The following is a 24,393-nucleotide window of genomic DNA, read 5'->3' on the forward strand; positions in this document are numbered from 1 at the left end:
AGACTCAGGTACAGCTGTTGTAACTGGCTGGACTCCGCCCACGGGTAGTGCGCCCGAGGTCTGATATACGGCATCTTCATGTCCCGGAGCCTGAGTAGTAGGGGTCTGTGCTCCCTCCCCCCCAACCTGAGATGTGGCTGGGTCCGCTAGAAATAAACTAGCCTGGGTCATAGTATCCATGAACCGCAGCATACGACCCATAACCTCCCGAACGCCCGGTGCTGACATGAAATCTACCGAGGATGACTCTACTGTAGGCACCTCGCCCTGCTCCTCAATAGCGAGATCCTCTACTGGATCCGCTGGTGGTATAGCTGGGGTAACTCTGGGACGTCCTCGTCCCCTACCTCGGGCTGGTTCCCTCCCCTGGCCTCTACCTCAACCTCTAGCAACATGAAGAACAGCTCATCCCGGGTCCGGAACATCCGCCATGTGCGTTCTCACCATCTGTGAGAGAATAAGAGAAAGACACTTAGTATAACATCAATTGCACGATAGGAGATGAAGAAAGAGTAGTTTTCTAACACCCTATAGCCTCTCAAAAATAAGTGCAAACGTATCTGCACCGATCCACAAGACTCTATTAGGCCTGCTCATAACTTGTGAGACCTACGTGAACCTAGAGCTCTGATACCATGTTGTCACGGCCCAATTTCTCCTATGGGCCGTGATAGCGTCCAACGTTATCGCTAGGCAAGCCGACAGTGAACTAACTCTATGATCCTTTATTTTAAAGATTTGAAATAGTTGATTTTTAGTTTATGCATAATTTAAGAAGTAAGTATTTAATAAAAATGAGAAATCAAGATTTTTTAAGCAGTGAAATAAGTAAGATAACCCCAAAAAATCATCACATGTCTACTAGCTTAAGCCACCAAGACCTTGTGTCATAAGTGTACGAGCAACTAGTAGAATATACAAAAGAGTTTTACGCTACTGTCTGAAATGAGGTAGACAGAAAATACAAGCAAAAGAAAAGACTTCGGCTGCTGCGGAATGGCTCGGAAAGCAGCTCACCATGTAGTCTCGTAGGAGCGATCTAGTATGCGCACCGGATTGATATCCAGATGCACCTGCCTCAGATCCTACACATTAAGTGCAGAAGTGTAGCATGAATACATAAACAACATGTACTCAGTAAGTATTCAGTCTAACCTCGAAGAAGTAGTGACGAGTGGTCGATTTTGACACTTACTATGGGCTAACAATAAAATGTCAAAACAATAACTAAGCATGGATTACAGAAAATATATCTGAAAACTCAATAACATGAATAATAAACAATCCTTTCGCTCATAGTATATCCCAAGTTTATTTTCATCATTTAACAATTTATATCTCAGGTCCACGAAACAATATCAATTATAATCGATTCCAAAGGTTTATCATGCGCAATTTATGCCGAGGTCGTACGACCCGATCTAACATAAAAATATTTAAACTGTGCACTGCCGAGGGTCGAACGGCACGAAACATAGATGTATCTATCTGCTACCGAGGCGCTCGACCCGCTCCACGAAAAGAGAAAATACTTTATAAAAGTCAATTCGAGATTTATTAAGAGGCAATTATTTAAAGAAACACCAATCCCCAATAACGGTCAAGTGTCCCTTTCAAGAATTTAAGTGAGTGAAATTTAACCTTCTACCACTTCCTCTATCAAGTTCCAACATGATTCAAGCAATTAAGTTAACAAGTAGGGTACAACATCGTAAATATAGCATGGCATGGGTCCTAGACTACCCGAAATATAGCATAATCAGTAGTTACGTACGGACTCTCGTGCGTACATAGCCCCCACAATTAGGAGCATATAATAATCAATTCACCTATGGGGTTAATTCCCTCTTACAAGGTTAGAAAAGAGACTTACCTCGTCTCAAATCCTACTTTCCGGTCCAAGATTGTGCTCAAACCCTCAATTCGATGCCAAACGACTCGAAACTAGTAAAATATTATATAAAATGATCAATACATGTTCAAAAGTTCATATTCTATCTATTAAAGTGATTATCCAACCCCAAATGTAGGATTCCTAAAATTCACCCCAGGCCCACGTGCCCGGATTCCGGAAATTTTTGAAGAATGTTGTTACCCATAACCTCATGAACTCAAATATAAGATCTTCATTAAATTCCATAACCATTTTTGTGGTTAAATCCCATTTTTATCAAAAATCTAGATTTTCACCTAAACCCATAATTTTTACTAATTTACATTTTATAATTTACCCATAAACTATGTATTTAACTCACATTGTGTAGAAATTACTTACCTCAAAGTGCTAGGTGAAATACCCTCTCTAAGAGCTCCAAGAATTGCCCAAACAATGAAATAAATGAGCTCAAAATGGCTAAGTCCCGCATTAAATTGGGGTCTGCCTCTAGCGATTTCCACTTCTACGGTCGCTGGGCCGCATCTGCGGACAAAGGTCTGCTTCTTTGGAAGAGCATAAGGCTGGCTGATTTCGCTTCTGCGGGCGGGATCCCCCTTCTGCGGTCCCGCTTTTGCGGCAAACATGCCGCTTCTGCGTCTGGATCCGCTTCTGCGCCCTTCTTCATCGCACCTGCGCGTTCGCGGGTGCGCACAGAAATCCGCACCTGCGATCCCTGGCCAAAAGCTTCAGAACCGCTTCTGCAGCCCAACCCTCCCCCCCTCCCCGCCTGCGGTCTCGCACCTGTGGCCCGAAGCTCGCAGGTGCGGGCACACCATAACTGATGCACCAGCAGCCCTCTTGAATTCCAAACTCAATTCGCGTACCGAATGGCATCCAGGGCCCCCAAGGCCCCGTCCAAACGTACCAACAAGTTTGAAATCATAAAACAGACTCGCTCGAACCCTCAAAATGTATATAATAACAACGAAACTAAGAATCATACCCCAACCAAATTGAATCAAGAATATGAACTTCAAGTTCTTCTAACTTACTCCCAACGCGCCGAAACATACTTAAACTACTCGGAATGACACCAAATTTTGCGTGCAAGTCTTAAATCACCATACGGAACTATTCTCGGTCTCGAAATTCCACTTGAACCTCGATATCACCAAAACCTATTCTAAACCAAATATAAACAACTTCAAAACCTTCAAAGAACCAACTTCCACTAATAGGCGCCAAAATGCTCCCGGGTCATCCAAAACTCGATACGAACATGCGCCCAAGTCCGAAATCATCATACGAACCTATTGGAACCGTCAAATCCCGATTTCGGGGTCATTTACTCAAAACGTTGACCTAAGTAAAACTTAGCCTTTTTAGCCAACCTTAAGGAACCAAGTGTTCCGATTTCAACCCGAACCCTTCTAAATCCCGAACTAACCATCCCCGCAAGTCATAAAACAATAAAAACACGTACATGAAGTCTTATTTAGGAGAACGGGGTTCTAAAAAGCAAAACGACCGGTCGAGTCGTTACAGATTGTGGTCGGTATTCTTATTTATAGTTTTGTATTTGATTTTGTTTTTCCATTTTACTTGTTTCCGACCGATTTTGGCCGGTATTTTTTTCCGACCAATATCGGTCGGTACTCTTTGGACGCTTTTTGATAATTTTTAAGTAGTGTATATATCAAATTTGGGATGGCCAAGTATATATTGAGAGATGGAAAAGAAATCTGTATTGTGTAAAATGAAGAATACTTTTTTATAAATGTGGGGAAGTATGTGGGATCAATTGGTGGTGAAAGGCCACTTTTGGAGCCTTTTTAAGTCCTTGTTCTTTTCTGTATTTAATTTAGAACACATACTCTTATATTTTGTGCAAATACACATCAAAGACTTGGACTTGGACATAAAATAAATGTTTTGTATTTTTATTTATTTCTATAATTAAAAATCTAATTTATTTGAATTTTAAATTTTAAATATATTTGAATAAACAAATTTGTCTTTTTTGAAAAGAACATATCTTTTTGAAAATGTCTGATGGTTGCTCTATAAATACAAGTACTTTCAACAAAGTGGATATAGAAAAATCTACAAGTATATTCTTGGCTTGTTGTATCCTGAAAAAGATTATTTGCGTTTTTCCAATTTGAACACGGGTAATATCTTGTTTAAGGAAAGTCGTTCTCCCGTCTCAAGCCTTCTTCAATTTTATTTTTAATTATTGTTTTTTCCTAAAATAAAATGCCCCCACACACAAAAAAAAGAGAGAAACTAATGCAGGAAAATGAGAATATCGTTGTAGTTTCATTCACCATGTACTCGTAAATAGTATATATGACATTAATAAAAATATTCTCAAACGGAAACTGCAACTTTACACTATTTGGTATTAATCAAAACAAAAGCAATAGACTTAAAATTGAATGCCTTAGATCCTATACTCAAGTTTATCAGCTTTGCAAAGAGGATTTTCCTTAGCCAAAAGTGCACGTCCCATAGACTTGAAATTGAATGTGCATGTAAGTTCCTCTGGGTACATATGAATCCTGCAAAATATTCCACCACACTTACAACTAAACCCTACTAATCCCACCTTCTTCTTACAACTATTGCACCTTTCTGTCTTCGTCTTCATCGTCAAACCATCGTCGTTTCCAGTTTTAACAGTATCATCAACAGTAAGAAAATATAACTTTTCAGATAAAGCTATAGCACTCTTGGCGAATTCTTCTTTCAAGAAAACTTTATAGCATTGGGAACAAAGGTTGTGATTGCTTGGGTTACCATAGAAGCCGCAACCCCTTGCGCATAAACTTGAGTTTTCTGCTTTGTCACAAGAAGTCATTCTTTTTCCGTTAAAAGAAAATTTTCTTTCACTGATAGTAATAGTGTAGTTAGCTCTTCTCAATTGATGAGTGCAGCGGATCTTGTGTTTGACTTTATATAGAAGAAGCTTGTAATCCAAATTGAGATCGGACTGGGACTTTCCTAATTTAATATCCCTCTCCCCTTTTCGTTTGGTTTTTGTTTGAGAATATTAATATTTGGAAATCCTTGCCCGACACAGATTAGGAAAATAGTTAGTGAGGTCAATTAAAAAATACCAAGTGCGAGTAAATTTTGTATCATTAAAAATCACTTACCTTAAATACGTAAGCTATGATCTAAGCATAGAGCACTATGAAAATGGCAATGTGATGGTCCTAATGAGTGAATAATGTAGGACTAATATATACGATTTTGTTCCATACAAAATTTGTGATCAATATGAATTAGTAAAAGTCATTTCAGTTACCAATAAAACTTACTCCATATACAAAACCTTTTTTTATCTCGGTTGTACATGAGTGAAAACAGGCACATACAGGGGAACTGAGACAGGCACATACAGTCATGAGTTGTACGACTGTCCCCTATTCGAACTCATTGTCCTCGACCGACGACCCCAAGTTAGCAAGGGCATCGGCCTCACTATTTTGATTTCGAGGTACGTGTTGCAAAGTTCACTCTTTGAATCGATGTAATGTTACCTGCAACTTATCCAGGTACCTTTGCATTCGTTCCTCTCTGACCTCGAACGTCCCATTAACTTGGTTCACCACAGGGAGGAAGTCACACTTAGCTTCGATCACCTCCGCCCCCAAGCTTTTGGCTAGTTCGAGACCTGCAATCATGGCCTCATATTCGACTTCGTTATTAGTCAATTTTATAGTCCTAATAGATTGCCTAACTACATTGCCTATTGGTGACTTCAATACGATGCCAAGTCTGGACCCTTTTGCATTCGAGGCGCCGTCCGTAAGGAGGGTCCAGATCCCCGAAGAAGTCTCCGAGTTCAACAATAACTCTCTTTCGACCTCGGGTATTAGGGCCGGCATAAAGTCGGCCACAAAGTCTGCCAAAATTTGAGATTTAATGGCGGTCTGAGGCTAATATTTAATATCGTACCCGCTGATCTCCACGACCCATTTGGCCAACCGTCCCGAAAGCTCAGGTATATGTATTACATTCCTCATTGGGTAAGTAGTCACAACACATATGGGGTGACATTGAAAATACGGTTTCAGCTTTTTAGAGGTGCTTAGCAAAGCGAGCGCCAATTTCTCTAGGTAAGGGTATCTAGTTTCGGCCTCGCCTAAAGTCCCGCTAACATAGTAAATGGGAAATTGCGTACCTTTCTCTTCCCGGACTAGAAATCCACTTACCGCTATCTCCAATACTGCCAGGTACAGGTATAACTGCTCGTCTATCTTCGGCGTGTGGAGAAGCGGTGGGATCGATAGATATCGTTTGAGCTCCTCCAAGGCCCATTGGCACTCCGGGGTCCACGAGAAGTCATTCTTCTTTTTCAATAGTGAGAAGAATCGGTGGCTCTTATCGGAAGACCTCGAGATGAATCGCCCCAGGGTGGCTATGCGTCCGATTAATCTTTGTATGGCATTCACGTTGTCCACAACAGTGATATATTCGATGGCTATGATCTTATCGGGGTTGATCTCGATCCCCCGGTTGGATACCATAAATCTAAGGAATTTATCGGACCCGACTCCAAATGCACATTTCTCCGGGTTCAACTTTATATTGTATTTCTTCAATATGTTGAAGGTTTCCTGCAAATGTTTCAAATGGTTCTCTTCTCGCAGGGACTTAACCAACATATCATTAATGTAAACCTCCATTGATTTTCCTATTTGTTCTTCGAACATCAGATTTACTAGCCGTTATAGCAGTAGGTGTCGTACTTGGTGATGAAGGAAGTTCTTTCCTGATCACCCGGGTCCATCCGAATCTGATTGTACTCGGAATAGGCGTCGAGAAAACTAAGAATCTCGTAGCCGGTCATTGCATCGATCATGCAATCGATGTTAGGCAAAGGGAAGAGTCCTTGGGACACGCTTTATTCAGGTCTTTGTAATCTACACGCATTCTTAATTTGTTCCTCTTTTTGGGGACTACTACTACGTTTGCTAGCCAGTCCGGGTAATTTACCTCCCGGATTGATCTTATTTTAAGGAGTTTAGACATCTCGTCCATGATGAAAGCATGTTTGACCTCGGATTAGTGTCTTCTCTTCTGCTTGACCGGGTGGAACTTCGGGTCCAAGCTTAGCTTGTGAGTGATTATTTTCAGCCGGATCCCTGTCATATCAAGGTGGGACCAAGCGAAACAATCTTCGTTAGCTATAAGAAATTGAATGAGTTTTTCCCTGAGCTCAAGATTTAACCCCGTGCCCAGGTATACCTTTAGATCGGGCAAGTGTTCGATCAATACGACTTGATACAGTTCCTCGACCATCGATTTGGTAGCCTCGGAATCATCAAGAGCCACGAAAGACCTGGGAACCCCATAGTCATCGTCCTCACCCATCTCCTGCTTCTCCGGTTGGGACAGAGTCGGTTTTAGTAATTGCTATTTGGTTTCTCCCTTGGTGACCGGACCCAGGTCTTTTGGTGTCAAAAGTGTGGATATTAGGACCACTTCATCGACCGCTAACATCTCTTTTATGGCCGGTTGTTCTCCGTAAACTGATTTCATTCCTCCCGGCGTCGGGAACTTCAACACCTGATGCAGAGTCAAGGGTACCGCCCTCATGTTGTGAATCTATGGTCTGTCGAACAAAGCATTGTACCTCATGTCCCGTTCGATCACATAGAACTTTATTTGCTGAACGGTCCCGGCGATGTTTACCGGTAATGTTATCTCCCTTTTAGTGGTATCACATACCTTGTTGAACCCATTTAGGACTCAAACCGCGGGCACGATCTTATCTTGTAGGCCGAGCTGTTCCACGACCCTCGATCTAATGATGTTGTCCGAGTTACCTAGATCGATTAACACATGTTTAACTCGAGATTTATTTATAAGTACTGATATTACCAGTGCATCGTTGTGGGGCTGCACGATCCCCTCAGCATCTTCATCATTGAAGGACAAGGTTCCCTCCAGCACGTAATCCCGAGTTCGTTTTTCCCTCGTGATGGACACTTTGGTGCATTTTAGCATCGGACCCTGGGGACATCGACCCCACCGATGATCATGTTGATGATATGCTGAGGTTCCTCCTGTTCGGTCAGTTTACCAAAATCTCTGCTCCTAAAGTGGTTCTTGTCTTGGTCGCTTAGGAACTCTCGGAGATGCCCGTTATTGAATAGCCGGACTACTTCCTCTCTCAATTGTCGGCAATCTTCTGTTCTGTGACCATGAGTGCCATGATATTTGCACATTAGGTTAGGATCCCTTTGGGATAGATCAGATTGTAAAGGTCGAGGTCATTTGGTGTCTCTGATACGTCCAATGGCGGATACGATGGCGGCAGAGATGACGTTAAAGTTGTACTCCGATAGTCTTGATGCTTCTTTTGGCCCGATGGGCCTTTCGAAATTGTTTTTACTCATGAGTCCCTGGTTGTTTTGACCTCGGTCACTTCTTCTTTCACTTTTCACGAGGTTTCACCCAGGTCCACCACCTCTTCGGTCTCCATTGTATGGCTGATACCGATCCCTGTTCGATCTTGGCTCATGATCAATGTCTCTCCTGACTCTGTCAACTGATCTGATAGGATAAACTAACCCGGAAAGGGCCCCGAGTTTATCGTCTTTGACCCTGATTTTTGATTGATACCGATTATATACGTCGGCCCAGGTGACAGCCGGATACTCTACCAGATTTTTCTTCAACTACTAGCTTCGAGCATTGAGTCCCTGGGTGAAGGCTTGAATGACCCAATCTTCCGCGACCAGAGGCAAGTCCATCTGTTCCTTTCGAAACCGGGACACGAATTCCCTGAGCATCTCGTTATCCCTCTGCTTCACTTTGAAAAGATTTGACTTCCTGGTCTCGACCTTGATAACCCTGGCGTGTGCTTTTACGAATGAATCTGCAAGCATAGCAAACGAATCAAAAGAATTAGGAGGTAGGTTGTGATACCATATCATAGCTCCCTTAAATAGAGTTTCCCCGAACTTTTTCAGCAGGACAGATTTGATCTCGTCATCTTTCAAGTCGTTCCCTTTGATGGTGCATGTATAGGAGGTCACATGCTCATTTGGGTCGGTCGTTCCGTTGTACTTAGGAATTTCGAGCATACGGAACTTTTTCGGGATCGGCTTCGGTGCTGCACTCGGAGGAAAAGGTTTTTGAACAAACTTCTTGGAATCCAAGCCCTTCAATATCGGAGGCGCTCCTGGGATTTGATCGACCCTGGAATTGTAGGTTTTCACCTTTTCATCATTGGCTTCAATTTTCTTCTCCCCCGATTCTATCCGCTTTGTCAATTCCTCGAGCATTTTTATGATCTCGGGGTTAGTTCCAGATTTATTTTCATTCGGCCTCTCCGTAATCGGTTTATTTCTGCGGGCGACTTCCCGGGACGGCTCGGGCTCAACTCTGCTCGGCACTCGGCTTTGGCTCTGCAACTGGGCTATCGCCGCCTATTGATCTTGTAACATTTCGAAGATCACTCGCAAGTTGATCCCATCATTTTCACGTCGTGCGTATTCTGGGCAATTGATCGGACTTCCCTGCATATGCTGTTCTCGGGATCGGTATGCAAATTTGTGTTGATGGCCACATCGAACTGGCATTGAGGGTAAAAAATCTTCTGATTTGCTGATTGCTGATTGCTGGTTCCTTATCGATACGTACCGAGATTCCCGCTGTAACATTCGGCCGGTCACAGATATTTCAGCCTTCTGTTGGCTACGCTGGATCGTCTGACAATATTCTTCGAAGTCGTTCGAGGCTAGGATCGATTCCGGAATTGCGCCCTCGATATCCTCGAAAGCAGGCATCATGCCCCCGGATTCCAACCCTGTGGGACTTAGGCTCAGTTTCGGTCCCTTATTGCCATATCTCAAGCCTGACTTATTTTGTCGGAGGCTAGGATGTACCATGAGCTCGATTTTACCCGTATACATTAACTAATAAATATTTTTTTATTTGAAAAATGTACAAACTCAAACATATATGTGCTTAAAGTATATCACAAAAAATATATAATTAACTTTAACTTTTGATAAACTAATATTAATTAAAACTTTAAAGGATAGAAGGAATTTTTCGCGTTATAAATGTTTAGATAAAATTATAGTTATATTTAAATGTTTAAAGCTTGGGATGAGCTAGTATAAATTTGAATCAACAAAAATATATCATTCCCTTTAAGGTTAACAAATAATTAATCCTCTAAAATAATTAACTAATCAGCAATTACAAATATCCAACTAAATTCATTTCCAAATTCATGTATAAGTAAAATTATTTTTTAATTTGACTAAACACTTAGGCTACATAAATTTATTTTTATAAAAAGAGCATTATTAATGAAAAGTATCATAAAATAGAGCAAAATAGTTATACTATAGTACTAAAAGTCAAATTAGTAAAAGTGCAAACTTGAAACGATAATGATAGAACATTAGAAGACAAAATACATTCTAAATGATTTAATTTTGTAATTAATTTTTTGTTTCTTTTCACATTCATTTCAACAATTTGGTAAAATATTAACTGAACAGTAGTTATGTTTAGATTTTGCATCATCACTTATCAATTTTTTATGAGCTATAAGGCTAATCTCTCCATATACAAATCTCTAAAATACCAAAAAATTCTATTTTTCAATTTGTTTTATTAATAAATCTTTGAAAAAATTGTGATAAAAGTATTTTGTGATTTATTATTTTTAGTATTAGGTAATAGAAATAATAATAATTTTAAAATCACAATAAGACATCTAAAGACTTTTGTGGAGATAGATAAATAAAATTAACATTCATCGTTTTCAAGAACTTACCCTTTTTAAAAATTTTATTTTATAACTCAAACACATTATGTGATTTTTTGAAATTATATACCCTTGATATAAGTTACACATGCAAAACGCGTACCCTAAGACTAGTCCTTCTAAAATATACAGATACATACATGTGCAACATGAGTTAGAGTTCTAAATCTTTGCTTATGAACACTACTCACTAGACAAAATAGTTATGTAATTTAGGAATAGTAATTTAATTATTTTTTTAAAATTAAGATTCTAAAATTAATTAAAGCTTTGAATATTAAAATTTTCTTTAGTTGAAAATTGTACATATCACGACCCAAAATTTACTAGTCGTGATGGCACATAACCCAACCCGTTAGGTCAGCCAATTAACAGTTAACACAATTCTAATAAAAATAAAGCTGACCATCTACAATATCCCAAGTACTGGTAATACAAGTCATGAGCTACTAAGACTGGATTATTACAAAAACTAATATGAAATAACTACAACTTCTATTTGAAATGTACATAAACAGAATTCGACTCTAAAACTACCTAGGGACAATGGTAGCCACAACCGGAGGCACGAACATCTCCAAAGTCAGCTCCCGTCATCCACCGCAGCTCCGCTCCAAGATCTGCACACAAGGTGCAGAAATGTAGTATGAGTACAACCGACCCCATGTACTCAATAAGTATCTTGACTAACCTCGGTGAAGTAGTGATGAGGCTTTTTATTTAAAAGATACTCATTGATATAACCTGTGCAGTAGACTAGCAATAGAACGATAGTACAACATAACAGAAAAGAGTACAAGAAACGAACATGCGAAGCACTAAATGATTACTAGAAGAAATCACGATTTAATATTCCTCCATATCAAGACCAATCCTTTCCTTAGAGCGATAACCAACAAACCACGATAGTAAATCCATAACTTTTATAGTGTGAGAAATATACTCAAGATATCAAATCGAATGGCACAGCAACAACCTTCGTGTATTTATATCATCCTCACCAAATATGTGTATAACAGTACAAACTAGGTGAAAGAATGCCAATAACAGAAATAGAAAAGTGGGAAATACACAAGTAGCAATAACGAACAAGGCAGTACATATGGACAACGAAAAAAGACTACGTAGAAGGCAGAGAAGTAATGACAGCAATTAGAAAGAAGAACATAAATTTCACTAACTAACATGGTAGAAGGCCTAGATGTAGATATAACAAACAATAGGGAAAGCATGATCTTCATGAGCTAACAAATAGAAGGCATGAATAACTAACATGGTAGAAGGTTATATGAAAGTGCAACAAATGAGAAATGACATGGATGTAGATATAACAACAAGAAGGAAAATATGATATTTGCAAGTTAAACAGATAGAAGGCATGAACAACACAACAACAATTGAGATAGAGGACAAAGACAGAACACCAACGACAAGTCACATAGAAAACATAGGTGCAACAGTAACAACTCAAGGTAAAGGCATGAATGTATACACAAGGAAAAGATATCACAACATAATGAATGTCCCTCGTCCTCGCCTGCATGGAAACACCCTTCGTGCCATGAATACATAATAATATAAAAATATGATAATGTAAATAAAATAGCACGGAATCACCCTTCGTGCTTTTACTCTCATTCTCACATGATAATGTAAATAAAAATATGATAATATAAATGAAATGGCACGGCATCATCCTACGTGTTTTTACTCTCATCCTCACATAATAATGTAAATGAAATGGCACGGCATCACCCTTCGTGCTTTTACTCTCACCCTCACATGAAAATATAAATGAAATGACACGGCATCACCCTTCGTGCTTTTACTCTAATCCTCACATGATAATGTAAATGAGATCATGATAATGTAAATAAAATGGCACGACATCACCCTCGTGCTTTTACTCTCATCCTCACATGATAACATAAATAAAATGGTACGGCATCACCCTTCGTACTTTACACTCTTCCTCACATGATGATGTATATGCAATGGCACGGCATCACCCTTCGTGCTTTTACTCTCATCCTCATATGATAATGTAAATGAAATGGCACGGCATCACCCTTCGTACTTTTACTCTCATCCTCACATGATAATGTAAATGATATCATGATAATGTAAATGAAATGGCACGACATCACCCTCGTGTTTTTACTCTCATCCTCACATGATAATATAAATAAAATGGCATGGAATCACCCTTCGTACTTTATACTTTTCCTCACATGATGATGTATATGCAATGGCACGGTATCACCATTCGTACTTTACACTCTTCCTCACCAAGAATATGTATATCAATGGCAAGCAAGGCAGGAAGCATGAATAACATCAAGGAGAGTGACTAAAGCCAATAATAATTCAATAAACCTCAAGAACCTTATTGTTAAAATATTTCAACAAGTCTCAAAAATGATCTTCAACTCAAGTATAGAATCCAATATCTCAAGAATAATGGTTGTAGCGATGTATTAGTGATTAAGCATAGTGATGACCGAATTAAACACATCAATAGTTTCACAAAAATCCGTCAAATTTTAATCAAGTTATAATAAACTAAATCTTGGTTTCTAGCATTTAATTATCATATTCTTAGTAATCTAGAAGTCAAGTAAGACATAAAATAAGAAGGTCATGTAATTCTACAAGGCACAATTAATCATATAATTTATCCCCGAGCATGAGTAACCCTGGCACATGTATATACGCTCGTCACCTCATATATGCATCACCCCCGCATGTAGCAAACAATGGCTATTAGTAGGAAAACTTTCTCTAACAAAGTTAGGCAAGATACTTACCTCAAACAAGCAAATCGATACACTAGAAGTGCCCTCCCGCTCAAATCATCCTCTGAACGGCTCGAAACCCAATCTTTGTGGTGAAAATCGCCTCCAAAATCGCCCAACTCCGAGCTCCCCAACTCAAAATGTGATAAAATAACTCAAGGGTCCGAAAGAGAGTACTTATGTGCTTTGACCAGTGGTCGTCTATACAATCGCAGTTGCACCCACGCGATCGCGATGAACAGAAATAAGCTCAGCCAAAAATACGCTTCGCATTCGCGGCACTACCCTCGCGAACGCGATGAACACAGTCACCATCACTACGTGAATACGTTCACAACCACGCGAACGCGAAGAAGGAAGTCCCTAGCTTCGAGCTGCTCCATGATCGCAAACCTTCACCTGCGAACGCGATATACCAACCCTTCAGCATTCCACGAACGCGCTTCACCTCTCGCGAACGTGATGAAGAAACACCTAACAGCTCCCCAATACTCTACACGATCGCGTCCTTCCCTTCATAATCGCGAAGAAGGCCTGGAACACCGGAACTAGCAGAGAATCAGCTATGCCAAACATGAGGAAAAGGATCCGAAATCAATCTGAAACTCACCTGAGCCCCTCGGGACCCCGCCTGTATGTACCAACAAGTCCCATAATATAAACGGACTTACTCGAGGCCTCAAATCACACATAACAACATCAAAATCACGAATCACACCTCAAATCGAACTTAATGAACTTTTAAACTTTCAATTTCCAAATCTCGTGCCAAACTATATCAAATTAACTCGGAATGACCTCAAATTTTGTACACAAGGTCCAATGACATAACGAAGCTATTCCAACTCACGGAACCAAAATTCGAACCTAATATCATGAAAGTCAACTTCCGGTCAAACTTAAGAATATTCCAAAACTCTAAATTGCCAACTTTCGCCAATTAACACCAAAACCTTCAAGAAATATCCAACTGTAAATCCGGGCTTATGCATAAGTCCAAAATCACCACCTGGACCTAACGGAGCCATCAAAACTCCGATCCGGGGTCAAATACGTAAAAGTCAAACTTGGCCAACTATTCCAACTCAAAGCTTCTAACTTGATAATCTTTCTTCTGAATCGATCCTGAATCACCTGAAAACCAAAACTAACGATTCACACGTGTCATAATGCGTCATATGAAGCTACTCAAGACTTCAAACAGCTTAACAGAATGCAAATACTCAAAACGACCGGTTAGGTCGTTACATCCTCCCCCACTTAAACATACGTTCGTCCTCAAATGTGCGAAGAGTTGTTCCAAGGCTATCAAATCATGGTGTAACCTTATCATGCACATACCCGGGGGTGATCCCACATCACCCCGCTCTATATAAGCCTTCCAACACAACATAACTGGAGATCCTTACTTCAACCTTAGTCCGTAAACCTTAGAGCCTAATTTCTAACACCTGGAATTCATTACAAGACCCGAATTCCGTATCTGTACACTGTATAAGTTTGAACAGGTTGTGCCAAGACATAACCATGACCCAAAATGTAATCACGTGATATACCACATCACTCAGATACTCACAACAATAACTGCTGACCACCATAGCTGGCCAAAAGCAAATCCAGTATAGTTAGTAAACCTCATATCAAATAAAACCTCGTTCACAGCCTTCGTACATTGCCGATGATGAAAGAAACATGCAGAATTTATTAACCACTCATCTGATCAATAAGCCAAGAAACTCACTCGTCTGACGAGTGCCATTGCCCAAATTCTTAGCGGAGATATGGTATCATTCTTCCAAACTTTCCGTATCCCAATACGATAGAGCAAATCTCAGGTCTAGAGATATCATATCCGCCAATACAAGCAGCCCAACCGACAAGTCACACCAAAAGGCATATGGAGCCACACACAATGCGGTTCCGTACACTAAACAAGTAATAATTCAGACATGGCAGATCATAGTAAGAAAGTTAAATAAGAAAGCTAATAAGCAAGTTAAGCAGGTAGGAAAATTTTTAACATTTTCCTATGAACTATTTTTAACAAAGTGAAAGCAAAATACACGAAATGAGCATAAGGAGTTACATCTCATCACAATACCGTTGCGGCGCGCAACCCGATCTAATCATATCAATCCACATATGGATACCCATCAAGCCATAATGCTCGGGCTCACTGATCACATGTGCGTCATATCAAGCACAATAGAGTGCACAAAATAAAACTATGGAAAGATGATTAGACATAAACGATACTGAGAAAGACAAGCATAACTATGGTGCAATAAGAAAGTCAACATCACGAGGGCCATCTCACCCAAAATGTCCTAAGGCTTAAACAAATTTACAATATGCGTGCGAAAAATCATGTAACCTTCACCACCCGTCATAGCATAAGAGAAAAATACATAACATAGACCAAGGTGCGAATAGCATCCATTCCGCCCGATGATATACCTGTGGTAACAGCTATGCAAGAGCAAGCAATTCTGATCCGATACAGAATATACATTCTCATTAGGCTCACAAATAATCCCCAAACCAAATTCTGATCATCCCCAAACAGGTAAATAAGCTTCCAAAAGTCCATAGCAACCTTTCCATAACACCTATCATCAATCATCCAATCCTCAACATTTCTTCACAATTCGCAATCAAGGAATCGTCTGCCAACGAGGACATCCAGTCTCTGAACCTCACGAATACCAGAATCTCCATATCCGACCTCAACACCGCTTACTGAAATGGCCGATACGTCACTCATACTCCATCATCTTACAGAAAATACCCACAAGTCAAAACACAATGCATATGCCAATATGCGCACTCACCTCCGGCAATATGAATAGTGCCCACATCCTCTTAAACATTTGAAATCATCTGTGTCATCAAGAACTAAACTGCAACATTGTACTTGTGACTTTCAATCCCCACACGGTGCACCGCCTCTAACATGCTAACTCGTGATACTGCGAAAATCTCATAATTAACTCTGAACCATAAGCAAGTTTTATACCTCATCAACTGTGAACTTTTCATTTAACTCAATCCAGGAGAACATCACCACATGCAATATAGCTTCTATACCTGTAGCAAACATCAACTTCGGTCGTGCCCATAACCATGGTGAATTCTTCGGAACTCATTAACACATGATCAAGTCATCAGAACTGATCCCCCCCCCAACTTAACTGAGTCACGCAGATTGCTAACCCGAAAGTAACACAATATGATATGCTCGCTCTGAAGGAACCTTCTGCAAATCCGAAGTCGTTTCTTGCATCTCTCTAATATCGCCATGTAGAATCATCCTCGAGAAATACCACAGATCCGATCACCGTGCACTACCGATCTCCAGCCCTATTTATTCACAAATTTAGAAGTCCTTAAATGCCACCTATGATCTAGAACTCATCATAACTTTCTCGATAACCACTCACCTTACTCTAATCTTCAATACACAGCCATACGCACCGAGCAACCCGCGCTTCACTAGCACATGACTATTCAAAGAAACAACCAAGCAATCTCTTAGCCCGAAAACTGATAAAACATATGATCCTGCAATCCAATTGTCAATAACAGACTCCCCCACTTAGTTCGAAGCCATAGAACACATTGTCGGTAATCCATAGTACCATATCTTCATAGCTGCCCCGATTCTGCACTATTCTTCAGCTGAATACTTCAAAACCTCATGCAATACTGGTCATAGAACACTTCCGAAGAGTCCGCCAAGCGCATACCCATCCTTGCAATAGTCAAGCAAACCTTTCCCCAAATGCTCTGAAATAATAATATATACATTCCACTGTATGAAAATCTCATACAAAACACAAGATCCGAACTCATCACGCAGGAGTAACCCCCAGTAGTACTCAAATTAACACCTTACCATGAACCCACCATAATCCCAACAACTAGGCCACCAACCAGTCTTCCCAAGTTCGTGCTTACCAACCGGATACAAGAATCTGCTTCATACCACAAATGAACGACTGAAAGATCTAACATTGCATCTGCTCCAAAGACTAGACATCACATTGCGATGATAATCAAGCATCCATAGCCCTTCGTAATCCATCTGCATTATCACAAACCGTCGGCACAGCGAATACCGAGTGCGCAACATCGCATATGGACGAATATAAAGAATCAAAATCATAGGTTTCAAGCTGAAACAAGGCCGCATAATAAGGAAAGAAAGAAGGAAAATTTTCCTAAATACCTTGTAGCCTCTCAAAAGAGTATAGACGTCATCATACCGATCCGCAAGACTCTACTAGAAACTTGCTCATGACTCGTAGAACCTACGAACCTAATGCTCTGATACCAACTTGTCACGACCCAAAATTCACTAGTCGTGATGGCGCCTAACCCAACCCGTTAGGTCAGCCAATTAATAGTTAACACAATTCTAATAAAAATAAAGGTGACCATCAAATGAGATATCTGGATTCCATACAATATCCTAAGGACTGGTAGTACATGTCATGAGCTACTAAGACTGGATTATTGTAAAACCTGATATGAAAAAAATACAACTTCTATTTGAAATGTACAAAAACAAAATTCGACTCTAAAACTACCCAGGGACAATGGTAGCCACACCCGGAAGGCACGAACATCTTCAGAGTCAGCTCCTATCATTCACCGCAGCTCCGCTCCAAGATCTGCACGCAAGGTGCAGAAATGTAGTATGAGTACAACCGACCCCATGTACTCAATAAGTATCTTGACTAACCTCGGTGAAGTAGTGACGAGGCTTTTTATTTAAAAGATACTCATTGATATAACCTGTGCAGTAGACTAGCAATAGAACGATAGTACAACATAACAGAAAAGAGTAAAAGAAACGAACATGCGAAGCACTAAATGATTACTAGAAGAAATCACGATTTAACATTCCTCCATATCACGACCAATCCTTTCCTTAGAGCGATAACCAACAAACCACGATAGTAAATTCATAACTTTCATAGTGTGAGAAATGTACTCAAGATATCAAATCGAATGGAACGACAACAACCTTCGTGCATTTATCTCATCCTCACCAAATATATGTATAAAAGTACCAACCTGGTGAAAGAATGCCAATAATAGAAATGGCGAAGTGGGAAATACACAAGTAGAAATAACGAACAAGGCAATACATATGGACAACAAAAACAGACTAGGTAGAAGGCATAGAAGTAATGACAGCAATTAGAAAAGAAGAACATAAATTTTACTAACATGATAGAAGGCATAGATGTAGATATAACAAACAAGAGGGAAAGCATGATCTTCATGAGCTAACAAATAGAAGGCATGAATAACTAACATGGTAGAAGGCTTATACGAAAGTGCAACAAATCAGAAACGACATGGAAGTAGATATAACAACATGAAGGAAAACATGATATTTGCAAGTTAAACAGATAGAAGGCATGAACAACACAATAACAATTGAGATAGAGGACGAAGACAGAACAACTACGATAAGTCACATAGAGAATATAGGTGCAACAGTAATAGCTCAAGGTAAAAGCATGAATATATACACAAGGAAAAGATACCACAACATAATGTATGTCCCTCGTTCTCACCTACACGGAAACACCCTTCGTGCCATGAACATATAATAATATAAAAATATGATAATATAAATAAAATGGTACGACATCACCCTTCGTGCTTTTACTCTCATTCTCACATGATAATGTAAATGAAAACATGATAATATAAATGAAATGGCACGGCATCACCCTTCGTGATTTTCCTCTCATTATCACATGATAATGTAAATAAAAACATGATAATATAAATGAAATGGCACGGCATCACCCTTCGTACTTTCGCTCTCATCCTCACATGATAATACAAATAAAATGGCATGGCATCACTCTTCGTGCTTTTACTCTCATCCTCACATGATAATGTAAATGAGATCATGATAATGTAAATAAAATAGCACGGTATCACCCTTCGTGCTTTTACTCTCATCCTCACATGATAATGTAAATGAAATGGCACGGCATCACCCTTCGTGCTTTATACTCTTCCTCACATAATGATGTATATACATTGGTACGGAATCACCATTCATGCCTTACACTCTTCCCCACCAAGCATATGTATATCACTAGCAAACAAGGTAGGAAGCATGAATAACATCAAGGAGAGTGATTAAATGAATATTCAATAAACATCAATCACAACTTTCAAGCCAATAATAATTCAATAAACCTCAAGAACCTTATTGTTCAAGTATTTCAACAAGTCTCAAAAATGATCTTCAACTCAAGTATAGAATCCAATATCTCAAGAATAACGGTCGTAGCGATGTATTAGTGATTAAGCATAGTGATGACCGAATTAAGCACATCAATAGTTTCACATAAATCTGTCAAATTTTAATCAAGTTGTAATAAGCAAAATCTTGGTTTCTAGCATTTAATTTCATATTCTTAGTAATCTAGAGTTCAAGTAAGACATGAAACAAGAAGGTCATGTAATTCTACAAGGCACAATTAATCGTATAATTTACCCCCGAGCATGACTAACCCTGGCGCATGCATATACGCTCGTCACCTTATATATACATCACCCCCGCATGTAGCAAACAACGGCTATTAGTAGAAAAAATTCCCCCAACAAAGTTAGGTAAGATACTTACTTCAAACAAACCAAATCGATACACTAGAAGCGCCTTCCCGCTCAAATCATCCTCCGAACGGCTCGAAACCCAATCCTTGTGGTGAAAATTACCTCCAAAATTGCCCAAATCCGAGTTCCCCAACTCAAAATATGATAAAATAACTCAAGGGTCAGAAATAGAGTACTTATGTGCTCTGACTAGTACTCTACGTAATCGCGGTTGCACCCACGTGATCGTGATGCACAGAAATGAGCTCAGCCAAAAATACGCTTTGCATTCGCGTCACTACCCTCGCAAACGCGATGAACACAGGCACAAACACTATGTGAATGTGTCCACAACCACACGAACATGAAGAAGGAAGTCCCCGGCTCCCAGCTGCTCCGCGATCGCGAACCTTCACCTTCGAACGCGATGTACTAACCCTTCAGCCTTCGGCGAACGGGCTTCACCTCTTCATGTACTAACCCTTCTCGCGAACGCGATGAAGAAACAACCAACAACTCTCCAATACTATACGCGATCGCTTCCTTCCCTTCGCGATCGCAAAGAAGGCCTGGAACACCAGAACCAGCAGAGAATCGGCTATGCCAAACATGAGGAAAATCAATCTGAAACTCACCCCAGCCCCTCGGGACCCCGCCCAAACATACCAACAAGTCCCATAACATAACACGGACTTACTCGAGGCCTCAAATCAAGCATAACAATATCAAAATCGTGAATCGCACCTCTAATCAAACTTAATGAATTTTTGAACTTTCAATTTCCAAATCTCGTGCCGAACCATATCAAATTAGCTCAGAATGACCTCAAATTTTGCACACAAGTTCCAAATGACATAACAAAGCTATTCCAACTCCTGAAACCAAAATCTAAACCCGATATCATCAAAGTCAACTTTCAGTCAAACTTATGAACATTCCAAAACTCTAAATTGCCAACTTTCGCCAATTAACGTCAAAACTTTCAAGAAACATCCAAATGCAAATCCGAGCTTATGCCCAAGTCCAAAATTACCACCCGGACCTAAAGGAGCCATCAAAACTATGATCTGGGGTCAAATACGCAAAAGTTAAACTTGATCAACTCTTCCAACTCAAAACTTCTAACATGAGAATTCTTCTTCCGAATCGATCTTGAATCACCTGAAAACCAATACTAACGATTCACGCAAGTCATAATACATCATATGAAGCTACTCAAGACTTCAAACAGCTGAACGGAATGCAAATGCTCAAAACGACCGGTCGGGTCGTTACGATACAATTACCTAATTATAAAATTTTCAAATCAGGTATGATTTTACTTATATAAATCCTAATAAATATTAAAAAAATTCTCAATAAATAAAGGTCGGCAGATTATTATGTCTTCTAGAGGTTTGCCGTCAACATTGTTTGGTGTAGATTAGTACTGAAAAATTATTAGTTTTGTTTTCTTTTTGTGCTGGTTCAAAGTTAAAAACAAAGATCGAGGTATCTTTGCTTTCTTACAAAAAACTAGTAAGGGATGACCTGTGCTGTGCACGGGCCCAAGTTCAATTAAACTAACATAATTTTAGTGAATTAATAATTTAGCTTTATATTCTAGAGGTTTGAGTATGATTGAGAAATATAATCGCAATTTAAGTTAATGTGAGTGAAATAGTAAAAAAAAAAATATTTAAGCAAAATAAATGCAATTTTTGGCGCAAATTTTTGATAAATTTTTTTATGTTAAGTTCATGTCCAAACATAACTTAAACTTATAAATACTTTTTTTCTTTCCAATTTTCAACTTCAAATACTTTTTTTCGGCCTCATTCGGATATTGGTTGAATGCTTGTTAAATTTTGAATTTGAACCCCAGCGATTATTATATATAACTTGTTAGACCCTTTATATTGAGAGAAAGGGAGTATATAATAAAATGTGATTAAGATCCAACATTAATAACTTGTTTTAATGGTTGTTACTTATTATACTATAAAGAGGTGTGACATTACTTTAATTTTATTATATCGTATCGTTAAATTTTTGGTTACATAATGACAAAAGGTGACACATTATGAAACGATCGATTTGATCTAAGCGCGTAATTACCCTTTTTTTATGTTGCCCTTTTTTTATTAAATAATTTTATTTTAATATTTATCCGATCTATTTATATAATAATTTCACCTCGTACCTTATTTTTTTTGTAATGGAAACATATTTTTTCAAAAGTCAAGGTGTAGTGTAATATTTTTACTGTTTGCTTTTTCTTTTTACAGATCCATCAATGCCCTTGAATCTCAATTAAACTTTTCCTCTTATTTCCTCTGTAAAAACTTCTAAGTTTTTGCTTATGTTTGTAAATTCATGTTCTTCCTCTGTTTGATTAGGAAATATGTCTTCCATATTATTGTAAGGAACTAATCCTCCAACAATATTACACTAAATTTGCACCAAGCTAATCACGTAGCTTGAAATAATTCATTTTAAATTATTAAACTTTACCGGCTAATCACTTCAGTTTATGTATATCGTAGCTTGATAATACTTGAAAATGTTTACATCAGCCATTTGATACTCTTGGAACAGTTAGAAGGTTCTCAAAGTTCACAAATTTACACAAACACTAACGTCATTTAAAGTAAAAGTGATAATTCAAGGGTATAAATAAATATTAGTTGTGATATTGAAACATTAAAAGAGGGGTCCACGTGATAGGAAGTGACAATTTCAAAAGCTACTCTAGACGTGTGGCATGGAATGGAGGTGGCCCCCACACGATCATCACACTCAGCAAATATGTACAAGTGATAAAGCTTCATGTACAGTAGCTTGAAAGCAGATAATTTTAAAGGCGTTTTTTAATTCTTTTTAGTTAATCAAAATTACTTTATCAACAAACAAAGGCGTTTAAGCAGAATACTAAGTATTAAATTACATAGTTGCCTTTTTAAAAAAATAATGTAATTGCAACACCAACATGTGTATCATATTCTAAAACTTAAAATCATTACAAAAAAGCCAAGAAGACATATTTATCAGAAGATGACGAGAATTTTGGTTTTGAAGAAAGTTAGTGTGTGCTGAAAGAATAATCTTTAGAAAGTCTATTTTTGCTAAAAGAAATTATCGCAAATATATCTTTTGAATATACCATTTATATTATTTAAAAATATTATTGTTATTAATATGGGTACATGTGCAACGCGCGTATCCTAAAACTAGTAATATTAAAAACGTATTTAAAAAGTTAATAATTTAAAGGGTAAAGTAAGTATTTAGCTACCAAAAGTTTGAGAAATCTAATTGAGTGACCTTCTGAATGCAATAGAAATAGTTAAGTGATTTTTCTGCTACAAACAAAAGAAACACGACTTTACTAGGTAATTTAGAATAGGTGAGTGACCCTTAGAAGCTAAAAAGGTTTCCCTGAGCAATTGCAATAATCAGGTTCATTAATATTCTTGGTACAGTAGATGCTACAACCATACTCAATTCAATGGAATTGTTTGATCCCTAATCTTAAAGGGAATTAATCTTCTATACTTTCACACGTGAGGGGTTATTTCTTGATTTCGGCCATTTGAGTAATGGACTCGCGAAGTATTTATACGGAGAGGCGGAAAAAGAAATATGTTTTATGTAAAATACCCACACACACCCCAAAAAAATGAGAGAAACTAATGCAGATTGATGAAGCTTCATTCATCATGCACTCATAAATACTACTAGTATATATGACATTAATAAAAATATTCTCAAACGGAAACCGCAACTTTACACTATTTGGTATTAATCAAAACAAAAGCAATAGACTTAAAATTGAATGCCTTAGAACCTATACTCAAGTTTATCAGCTTTGCAAAGAGGATTTTCCTTGGCCAAAAGCGCACGTCCCATAGACTTGAAATTGAATGTGCATGCATGTTCCTTTGGGTACCTATGAATCCCAAAACATTCCACCACACTTACAATTAAACCCTACTAATCCCACCTTCTTCTTACAACTCTTGTACCTTTCTGTCTTCATCTTCATCGTCAAACCATAGTCGTTTTCAGTTTTAACAGTATCATCAACAGTAAGTAAAAATAACTTTTCAGATAAAGCTATTGCACTCTTGGCTGATTCTTCTTTCAAGAAAGTTTTATAGCATTGGGAACAAAGGTTGTGATTGCTTGGGTTACCATAGAAGCCGCAACCCCTTGCGCATAAACTTGTGTTTTCTGCTTTGTCAAAGAAGTCATTCTTTACCCTTTGAAAGAATTAATTTTCTTCACCGGTAGTAATAGTGTTGTTAGCTCTTCTC

General features: G+C 38.7%; 1 protein-coding gene across 1 annotated transcript; it reads right to left on the reverse strand.

The window, feature by feature from the left end:
* Positions 1–4,319: 4,319 nt before the first annotated feature.
* On the reverse strand, positions 4,320–4,736 carry LOC104102165 (putative zinc finger A20 and AN1 domain-containing stress-associated protein 8). The gene has a single exon (XM_070198671.1). It carries the CDS (start codon positions 4,734–4,736, stop codon positions 4,320–4,322), a length of 417 nt encoding a protein of 138 aa, XP_070054772.1.
* Positions 4,737–24,393: the final 19,657 nt, after the last annotated feature.

Source organism: Nicotiana tomentosiformis, chromosome 3 (assembly GCF_000390325.3).
Source record: "Nicotiana tomentosiformis chromosome 3, ASM39032v3, whole genome shotgun sequence".
Lineage (NCBI taxonomy): Eukaryota > Viridiplantae > Streptophyta > Magnoliopsida > Solanales > Solanaceae > Nicotiana > Nicotiana tomentosiformis.

What these genes read in the sequence shown, in the direction of transcription:
- LOC104102165 (XM_070198671.1), bottom strand. Translation starts at nt 4,736, where the DNA reads ATGACTTCTTGTGACAAAGCAGAAAACTCAAGTTTATGCGCAAGGGGT.